We start from the raw sequence: 10,042 nt of genomic DNA, 5'->3' as shown, positions 1-10,042 counted from the left end.
CCTTTCCATGCAGACCTTTCTCAAGCATATCTGTGGGACCCAGAAGGAAAGCACCTGGTCCTCTTTGCCTCTACAAAGTGATCCCAGGGTTTAGGGTTTGGAGGTGGATCCTCAATACAACTCAACCCATTTCCCAGATTCTCTTTCTAGACTGCCTCCTTCTCCTCTCAGTGTCCTTCTCCTTGGTGCATCTGAATCTTTTTCTTGGGTTTTTTCTTTCCTCTTCTCTTCTTTACCTGGCCCCTCAGTCCCTTGATCTCCTTCGTTCTCCCCACTGAAGGCCTGGCCTCTTATTCTTCTTGAGGTCACCTATTGTTTATTTTCATTTAGGAGGAGGAGGAAGGGGCTTCTGGTCCTCTGGAGGGGGGAGACTTGCTCCCCTTGTCTGGCTGAGGGCGGGGTGGAGTACCTCTGGGATGGTTTGCACTGCTAGGACTGACTTCCTCATGTTTTGAGTGTTTATTATGCTGAGTCTCTGTCCTTGCTTTGAGTTGCATTATCACAGGCCCCAGTATCCTAGCCTCAGGGTGCCCCAGCTCTAGGAAAGGGGAATGGGGGCAGAAAGAAAGAACTCTTTGGCCATGTAAAGAAGAAATTTTGGAAATTTCTAAAAATTAGAGCTTCCCTATGCAATTCACTAGCGATGGAGGAGCCTCGGTGTCGGGAGGAGGGGCTGGACACCTCCTTCCAGGGGTCCTGCGCCAGTGGGAGACTCACTCAGTACTAGATGCACCCTGGGGCTCCTCCACTTAGCAGACTCTTGGGGCAGAGACAGTATCCATCCTGTGGGGAACCCCAAAGCTCCCAGGCCCCCAAGGGAGTATGTTTCTAAATGCACATTTTATTTCATAGCCTAGGTGCCTCTGGTTTGTAACCTGATGATGCAGTGTTGGGCTCAGAAGTGCTCCACTGGCCGGGATACTGGGTGCAGATGCCTGGTTTGAGTGGGGTGGTGCCACATGGATGCTTGTTGGGTTGGGCAAGAGGAGGGGCTTGGACACCCTGTTTTTTTGTTTCATTACCTGGACTATTGTTTCGCCAACACTGACAGTAATACCTTTATTAACCTCCTTGCTCTCAGTACTGTGAAGTGCCTTCCTTCTCCAACACTTGTAGGTAGATTTTTCCTTGAGAAGCTTTACTCACTTCTTCTGTCTAGCATGGCCAAGGCACTCAGATGCTCTGTCTGAAGCCCTTCCGTCCTCTCTTCCCCTTGAATGTCCCTCCCTTCTTCCTCATCTTCTTCTCCAGGAAGCCTTCCCTGAGTGACCCTCAGTGACGTCTCTCAGGGTCATAGTTCCCCATCCCCAGCACTGAAGTCCAGGCGTCTGGCCACTTCCTTGTCTCGGGGACGTGCCCAGCTCTTCCACAGCCTGGGAGTTCTGAGGGCAGGGTCTGGGTCTCCTTCTTCCTTGGGCTCTGCACGTGTTGGAAGCTTATTCTCCAGGCGTGTCAGAATAGGTCAGCTGCAGCCAGTGACAGACACAGTCAGGCCAAGAGCATCTTGCTCTCCAAGGCCCAGCCCCAGCAAGGGAGGGGATAAAAGTCATGCCGGGGCCTCAGGGCAGGAACTCACACACTTTGACTCGCTGTCTGTCTGCAGCTTGTGACTTTGGGTCCCTGCCATGTCTCTTTCTCCTTCCCGGGCCCAGAGGGGCTTCAGTGCTGGCTCAGCCTGTTCTGCTCGCTCCAGGGGCAGAGGCAGGGGTAGCTTCAGCAGCAGGAGCTTCAGTTCCTTTGGAGGATGCCGCGGAGGCTTTCGTGGAATGGCCTGGGGGTCAAGGGGAAGGCTAGGGGTGCGGTTTGGGCAGGGAAGTGGTGGGCCTGGACTTCCCCTGTGCCCTCCGGGGGGCATCCAGGAAGTGACCATCAACCAAGCTCTGCTGACCCCATTGAAGATTGAGATTGACCCCCAGTTCCAGGTGGTGAGGAGTCAGGAGACCCAAGAGATCAGAACCCTCAACAACCAGTTTGCTTCCTTCATTGATAAGGTGAGGTTAACTCAGCTAAGCCCCTATCTCAGTGCATCCCATGGAGGAACTGTTCTTGATGGACTTGAGAGTGGGGACATCTGGTCTATCACTTCTAATTTGCTTCTGCAGCAAAGAGGTCCCTCTTTGATCTAACCGGAGTCTCTCTGGTTATGCTGAGGCTCTGTGGTTCCATGGTTGGGGCTCAGTGGCAGAAACTATCAGCCAGCAGTGGGGAGATCCTGCTCCATTAGTTTTTCTGATTGTTTTGATGCGCTCAGTCTTGTGGAAAGGCATGAGGCTGTTCCTGCCCAGGCTGGTTTGGGAGGCAGGGGGAAAGTGGGTTGACTAGAGGGTCCCCGAGGCTTCACTTTCTAGAGGCTGTGCCCTGGGAGTTCCACAGGGGCCTCTGGAACCCTCTGCTTACGCTGCAGGTGCGGTTCCTAGAGCAGCAGAACAAGGTCCTAGAGACCAGGTGGCATTTGCTGCAGCAGCTGGGGGTGAGTGACAACCCTCAGGGCCTGGAGTCTTTCTTTGAGGACTTCCTGGCCCAGCTCAGGAAGCAGCTGGAGGAGTTCCAGAGACAACGAGGGGCTCTGGACACTGAGCTGAAGTCCTGCCAGGACCAGGAAGAGGAGTATAAGGCCAAGTAGGTAGAACAAAGCTCCCCATGGGGCCTAGGTGGGGTCTAGGAGGGCTGGATGGGGGCTGTCAGCTGAGACCCTCCCCCACAAGGACTGGGCTTCCCTCTAGCCCCTCAACTCTCAGAGTGCCTCACCTGCTGCAGGTAAGGAGGCCCCACTGTCCCTAATGCTCAGATCTGGAGAGCCAGCAGGCCTCAGCTCTCAGGTCTATGTTTCTGGTCAGTGCTGGGAGGGGCTTATTTAAACAATGCTTTAGTGGGTTTTTTCTTGAGAAATTCCTGTTGAGCAGGCTATGGGCTAAAGTGACTCAGATGTTCTCTGGTCTCAGGGGTGGAAGGGAATTTATTTTGTGGGACCATCCCCAGGCCTGTGGCATGATTCACAGCTAGGCTGTGGCTCTGGGTACCCCACCTAAGTCACCTGGTGGCGTGGAGAGAGCCTTGGACTAACAGGAGGCTTGGGTTCAGACTGCGAGCAAAGGGTACTTGAGTGGCCTTGAGCAAGGCATTTGACCTCGCCCAGCCTCAGTTTCTATATCTGAAAACTGGGAAGACATCATCTGCCCTTCTTACCTCCCAGGGGCGTTGGGAGGATGGGATGTGAACCTCAGTGGGCCCTGGAAGGAGCCTAGGGTGGTGGCCAGGAGACCTGCTTGGCCACCTAATCATCTATGACATGGGCAAGTTGTACAACCTTTCTGATAAAATCCAAACTGCCTGCTTTACGTGGTAATTGTGAGTTCTAAGTGAGAAAAGATGTTTGCATGTGACTTGTAAATGTGAAGCAAAGTGGCCTTATGTCATTAAGGAGACATGCGCTGAAAGAGTATAGAGGGACATAGCTAGAATGGGACAAAAGTTTCCTGACCGGAAAGGTAGAGACCCAGGCTGGCTGTATGTCCTGCTTTGGGGCATCTACAGTAAGTGCAACCTTTTCAGGAGGACAAATGCTTGCAGGAGGGACATTGGCTCTGACCTCAGCACCTTAGACAGAGTCTCTCTATTTTTACTTGGCAGGTATGAGCAGGAGGCCAACAAGCGGGCCACAGTTGAGAATGACTTTGTGGTTTTCAAAAAGGTGAGGGTGAGGGTAATCTGCTGCTCTTGGATCCTAAGCAGCCACATGCACAGCGCCTGGTTCTGGGTTGAGAGGGCAGCGGGGCGAAGATCCTCAGGAAGGATCTGTCCGCATGCTGTCTGCAGGGGTCTCCCAGGGAAATGGGACATCTACCTAGACACAGGGACCTCAGGACAAGATCCAACTGAGGGATCATGGGATGAGTTTTGGGTGTCACTGCAGGAGAGGGTGGGGAGTGAGTAGAAGAAGCAGAACAGGTTGGGGTTAATCAGGGAAGACTTCCTGAAGGCAGTGTAGGTCAATGTTAGGCAAAAGGGAGAGCAGAGCAGGGTGGGGTTGGAGGAGGAAGAAGCGGGTCTCTATGGGAGGGTGTTGGGCAGTGTGAATAGAACTGAGCCAGAGTGGGCCGACAGAGAGGAGTAAGAGATACATGGTTTTTGTCTCCCTGTCCCCAGGATGTGGATGAGGTGTTCCTGAGCAAGATGGAGTTAGAAGGCAAGCTGGAGGCTCAGAGAGAGTACATTCGCTTCTTGAGGCATCTGTATGAAGAAGTAAGGATCTACCAAGGGCAAGAATGGCGGTCTCCATGGGCAGGTGGTAGTGATGGGAAGGGACAGGGCGGGCAGCCCCCCTGTGGCTACTGTGGGAGTGGCCAGGAGGTGAAGCCTGGTTAGGGTGACTTAGATTCTGGTCAGTCAGTCATTTGACATACAATGAATTTACTATGTGGATTGCTAGGTTCTGGGGACACACCAGTGAATAACCTGATGAAAGTCACAAAGCTTGCTTTCTACGGGATGATGAACAATAAATAATAGACATAGTAAATAAGTAAATTCTATAGCATGTTAAAAGGTGATAAGTGTTATGAAAAAAGGAAAATTAAAATGAGGGGAGGAGGATTAAGAATGTGGGCAGTAGGACAGATGGTAATTTCAAATAGGGTGGTCAGTGTGGCCTTATTTAGAAGATAAAATTTGAGCAAAGGTTTGAAGGAGGGAGTCGGGGATTCCAGGGTGGGGGAGTGGTCCATTGCCTGGTGTGCTGGTGTCCGAGGAAATGAAAGGAGCCTCAGGGCTGGAGCGGCAGGAGCCAGAGGGAGGGCAGGGTGACAAGATGTCAGAGGAGTGATGAGGACCAGATAATTCCGGGCCTTGCAGGATGCTTTCCTTTATATTCCAAGCTGCAGGAGTCATTGGAGACCACCTCCTATAGCCTTCATGTCAGATGAGGAGACAGCCCCACAGAAGGCAGGGAGTGTTCAGTGCCACCCAGCATGAATGAGGGCTGCACCCCCAATGGCGTGTAGACAGAGAGTCAGGCCTCCGGCCCACCTACACTGCAATTCCAAGGGGAAAGGGAGCTGTGGGGTAGTGGCCACTGAGTCAGTCTTTTCCACAGGAGCTGGGTCAGCTACAGACCCAGGCCAGCGACATGTCTGTGGTCCTGTCCATGGATAACAACCGCTGCCTGGACTTCAGTGACATCATTGCTGAGGTCCGCGCCCGGTACGAGGAGATTGCCCAGACCAGCAAAGCCGAGGCCGAGATGATGTACCAGACCAAGGTGCCAGGTCAAGGGGCAGCACCATGCTGGGAAGACTGGGTCTTCATGCTCACGCCCCAGGGTGGTTGTCTACCTCAGTCCCATTGGGCAGTTCTGATAACCTCCCTGAAGCTCCAGGGCTGGGTGGGCATGACTATTCCCCTTCTCCAGAGAGGAGGTCATGCAGGAAAACTGTGGGTGATGAGCTTGGACATCTGCAAGTGCATTCCACCATGTCCTGGTCTCAGCATTTAACCTATGCTCCAAATGGAGATGTGAGGAGGTAGAGAATGGGGGACATGGGCCTTGGCATGAGATGTGAAGGCCTTCTCAGCTAATGGTGTCACCTCTGTCTGCCCTCAGTACCAGGAACTTCAGGTGTCTGCCCAGCTCCATGGGGACAGCATGAAGGAAACCACAGTCCAGATCTCTCAGCTGCAGCAGACCATTCACAGACTGCAGAGCCAGATTGAGAACCTCAAGAAGCAGGTGAGGGTTCCACAGCTCCCTGAGCCCTGCCTCTTACTGCCTTTGTGCCAGGGCTAACTCTGGGTTTGTATGTACCTTGATAACTGGCTGGACTTTGGATAATTTGGGGTAGAGAGAACCTCAAGCCCCATTTAAGAGGACTTCAGCTTTCCTCCTGTGAATTCTTGCTTCATGGGCTCTGCTCAGGCTGCATCCCACGTTCAGGTGTACATCTTGCTTTTGGCTCCTTGGAGAGAGGGGTAATTTACCTCTTTTCTTACCTCTTCTTTTAACTTGAATTCCTCAAGCCCAGCAGGGACTCCAAGGCCATGCACTGAATTTCCTGGTCCCTTGTTGGGGAGGGTGAGAGCCACAACCTCAGGGAGCAGGTGACGTGGACAGTAGTAGAGTCAGGGCTGAGCCCTTCTTAGGAGGTGATGCTGTTGGTGCCGGCTGTGGGCGGGAGCGGGAGAGATGGAGGGAGCAGATGGCAAGGACAGGAAGGTGGCTTCCTGTTCCTCCTGGAGACTTCATTTTTAGATGTGAATCATTCCAAATTCTTAAGTTTTCTTTAAAAAAGGTTTTACTTATTTACTTACTTAGAGAGTGGGAAGGGGAAGGAGAAAGAGAAGGAGAGAAGCATCTATGTGTGGTTGCCTCTCTCACTTCCCCAACCAGGGACCTGGCCCCGCAACCCGGGCATGTGCCCTCACTGGGAATCAAACCAGTGACCCTTTGGTTCGCAGGTCAGCACTCAGTCCACTGAGCAACACCAGACAGGGCTCAAATTCTTAAGTTTTAGTGTCTTTGTATTCACTTTCCCCAAATCTGAAGAATCTGCTCTGGGATCAACAGAGAGCATTGAGAGCTGAGACCACAGAATCAGGCACTTTCCTCAAGCAGTTCAGCTTGACCCCCACATCTCATGTGACCCATCCACTCCCAGCAGGGCCCTTCTGGGAAAGCTCTTAGAGCACAGGTCATTCAAAGCCCAGACTCAGACTCCAGCCATCCTTACTGGCTTTTCTGTGGAGTGTGAGGCAGGACCTGTTACTTATTTTGTTGCCAGTGTTTTGCCCATAAGTTTGGACTCCTTGCTTTGGAATTCTCTGGGTTTGTGTGTTAAAACAGACTCCTAGGCCTCTTACCAGACTGAGGGAATCAGGGTCTCTAAGGGTGGAGCCCAGAGACATGCTTTCTAAACAAAGTTCATCCAGGTGACGTGAAAGCCTGGAGTCTCAAAGCCCAGCTGCCAGAACTTCGGAGTGGTACTACGTCCCCAGGTCTGGGAACCACAGCTCATCCCATAAAGGTTTCCTGCAAGCACCCCTGTTGGGGATACACCCCCCTCATTAATCCTCCTTTTCATGTACAAGCCTGATGAACTGGGCTCCCCTGTGCGAGGCCCCAGGCAGAGCCCTGTGGATTACATTTGGAGTGGTGGACCGGACACCAGCTGTCATGGGTTAGATAGGGTCCCAGCTCTGCCTTTCTGAGACTCAGTTTCCTTATCTGTAGAATGAGAGGATGTTCCGCATCTGCAGGGTGCTTGTTCGGGAATAGAATAATGAGAACCTTTAGGGAATGCCTTCTTTCCAAACAAAACATGAGGGTCAATCAGCTGGATGGCCAATTAGACAGGGATCTTGTCCTTCATCTATGAGTTTTCTGTGGGATTGGAGAGGTATGTGCAGAGAGTACACTTTTCAAGCCAAAAGCACATGGTTTGATAAACTCTGAAAAGGAGTTTTAAATTGCTGTTCTATATAAAAAAACAAAAAGCCAAGGAGTGTGTTGACCCTCAAGATGAGACTTGTAGACAAGGGACTGAACGGGACAGGAAGAGCTTTAAGCAGCCTGGGATAGATTCCAGTGAAGTGCTGTGGTTTGGGGGTTTGGGGGTGGGAAGAAATAGGAGAGATCACTTGAGGAGGCGGTAAAGGGGTGCACTAGTCTGTTATGGTGGCTGTAGCAATGTACCATAAGCTTGGTGGCCTGAAACAACAGAAATTTATTCTTTTAGACTGGAGGTTAGATATCTGAGATCAGGTGTCAGCACAGCCATGCCTCCTCTGACGGAGTGAGCCGGGAATCCTTCCTTGCCTCTTCCTGGCTTCTGGGGGCTCCAGCAATTCCTTGGCATTCCTTGTTTTGATGCTGCGTCACTCTAGTCTCATCTTCTGGCTGCATGTGGTGTCTTCTCTCTCTGTCTGTCTCTGTGTCTTCTCTTCTTTTTCTAGGGACACCAGTCATTAGATTTAGGGCTCACCTTAAACACAGTATGATATCATCTTAAGATCTTTAATAAATTTCATCAGTGAAGATCTCCTATTTCCAAATAAGAGCACATTCTGAAGTCCCAGGTAGACATGACATTTTTGGGGACATTATTCAACTCATTATGGGAGTTAAGAAAGCAGAAGAGGCAATACTTTTCCTGAGAATGCAAGCCGCTCAGAGTGGCCAAGGATAATTTTGAGCTCAGGAGATTATGGTGCACCCCAGTCTTCAAGTTTTATCTACAGTAGGTACTTTGGGGGGCTTTGTTGTGCTTGCAGCCAATTTCTCCCTATTTCTACACCCCTCCCAGAATGCCATCCTGGAGGCTAATGTGGCAGATGCTGAGCAGCGTGGGGAGCTGGCTCTCAAGGATGCTCAGACCAAGCTGGCCGAGCTGGAGGCCGGTCTGAGAACTGCCAAGCAGGACATGGCCCGGCTGCTGCGCGAGTACCAGGAGCTGATGAGCACAAAGCTGGCCCTGGATGTGGAGATCGCCACCTACCGCAGGCTGCTGGAGGGCGAGGAGAGCAGGTTGGGCAGGCCAGAGGACCTGGGGATATGTGCCTGGGGCTGGGGTGGTGGAGGATGGAATGCCAACACAGAGCTGTCCTTGCTGAGGGGAATTCGGAGATATTTCCTGACATTCTAAAGCATGGAGGGCAACCCATTCTGCTGGGAGGGTTTTAAATTGCAGACCGTGGATTTTATCTGCTAAGAGGGTGGGTGAGCTGCTTCAAGAGGCTCCAGGATACATTCTTGCAGTCTTTCTCAGCAGTTTCTCCTCTTGTGCTTTCTCCCCCAGGATGTCTGGGGAATGCACCAGCCAGGTCACTATCTGTGAGTATCAGGGGATTTTGGCGGAGGGGTCTGCATGGGGAGCCAAGGACCCCGCTGTGACCATGGTGCATTTCTTGACAGCCATGGCAGGAGGCAGCGCCATCTTGTCTGGAGGAGCTTGTGATAGCACTTGTGGACTTGGAGGCGGCAAAGGCACTTTTGGGTCCAGCTGCTCCAGCGTCGTGACTGGAGGCTCCAATGTCATCCTGGGTTCAGGGCAGGGCGCTATTATGGGTTCCTGCTCTGTGTCTGGCTCCGGCTCTGGCTTGAGCTGCCGCACCATCCTGAAGAAAACGGTTGAATCAAGTCTCAAGACATCTGTCACATACTGAGTGCTGTGGCAGCCATGTGCTCCCCTGCCTTCCTGAACTTTCTCAGCCCAGTCCCCACCCCATCACCCCGACCCCTGCATAGCCTTTTCTGGGTCCACAGCCCACAGGGGATGCTGCAAAAATCAATAAAGTCATGCCTGCCTGCTGTTCTGAGCACTCGCCCAGTCTGGCCTTGCCCTGCCTAGTGATTCGTCTAACTTGGGAAGCTATTGCTGGCCCCAAGCCAAGGTGCACAGTGCCCCATCCTCCAGCTACCCAGCCTCACCCTTTTCTCTCTCCATGGCCTACGGGCTGAGCTGGGAAAACTCTGGGTTGGGATCTGTCAGACCGCATCCTATCCCAAGTATTGTCCTTTTGTGGGGAGGGGAGAGATCTGTCAGCCCACTGACCAGAGCCTGGAGGCTGGCACCAAGGGGCTTTGCCCTTGTCCTATTCACCTGCCTCTGGGTCCCCATTTCTCTAGCTCTCCTATGAAATGAAGTAACCCACCATTCTCCATGGGGATAAATCTTCCTTCTTTTCTTTTCTGTCCCCATTCCCTCCCTCCCACAAAGTGTATTGAGTGCAAACCACACTGGGGCACCATTCTAGGACCGAGGCTACTCTGGCAAGCAAGACCAAACCCTTCCTGTCCTCCTGATGGGTTTAATACCTCTGCTTCTGGTTTCTCCAGCATAAGGACCAGATCTTCCTTCTCAGAGCCCTTGGCCTCCAGGGCCAGAGGCCAGCCTTCTATGGCTAAGTCAGACACCCTGGGTTGAGAGATGGGGAATTGTGGTGAGGCTCGTTTGTGTCTTGTTCTTTCTTCTAGTCCCTCCTCCTGGTGCCCCAGCTCTAGTTCTACCCAGGGTGGCAAAGATGGGTCTTGTCACCTCGCCCCTTTCATCTC

The 10,042-nt window shown here is 52.3% G+C and overlaps 1 protein-coding gene across 2 annotated transcripts; it reads left to right on the top strand.

Moving 5' to 3' along the window:
• The first annotated feature begins 1,075 nt into the window (after positions 1-1,075).
• On the top strand, positions 1,076-9,306 carry KRT78 (keratin 78). Of its 2 annotated transcripts, XM_090273228.1 has the most exons (9): positions 1,083-1,991; positions 2,405-2,619; positions 3,631-3,691; positions 4,147-4,242; positions 5,093-5,257; positions 5,600-5,725; positions 8,295-8,515; positions 8,787-8,821; positions 8,903-9,306. In XM_090273228.1, exons 1-9 carry the CDS (start codon positions 1,626-1,628, stop codon positions 9,151-9,153), a joined length of 1,536 nt encoding a protein of 511 aa, XP_090129354.1. In that variant the 5' UTR covers positions 1,083-1,625; the 3' UTR covers positions 9,154-9,306. The 2 variants fall into 2 exon arrangements, with proteins under 2 accessions (XP_090129353.1, XP_090129354.1); XM_090273227.1 differs by having other exon boundaries at positions 1,076-1,991; positions 8,787-9,306.
• The last annotated feature ends 736 nt before the right edge of the window (positions 9,307-10,042 follow it).

This window comes from Furipterus horrens, unplaced genomic scaffold (genome assembly GCF_987537825.1).
Source record: "Furipterus horrens unplaced genomic scaffold, mFurHor1.1.pri manual_scaffold_4, whole genome shotgun sequence".
NCBI classification, from domain to species: Eukaryota; Metazoa; Chordata; class Mammalia; order Chiroptera; family Furipteridae; genus Furipterus; species Furipterus horrens.
This window is presented reverse-complemented; position numbering and strand designations above follow the sequence as displayed.

Coding starts and splice junctions, on each gene's coding strand:
- KRT78 (XM_090273227.1), top strand. CDS start 1,626: ATGTCTCTTTCTCCTTCCCGGGCCCAGAGGGGCTTCAGTGCTGGCTCA. Junction 1,992..2,404: donor TTGCTTCCTTCATTGATAAG/GTGAGGTTAACT, acceptor CTTACGCTGCAG/GTGCGGTTCCTAGAGCAGCA. Junction 8,516..8,786: donor CTGGAGGGCGAGGAGAGCAG/GTTGGGCAGGCC, acceptor TTTCTCCCCCAG/GATGTCTGGGGAATGCACCA.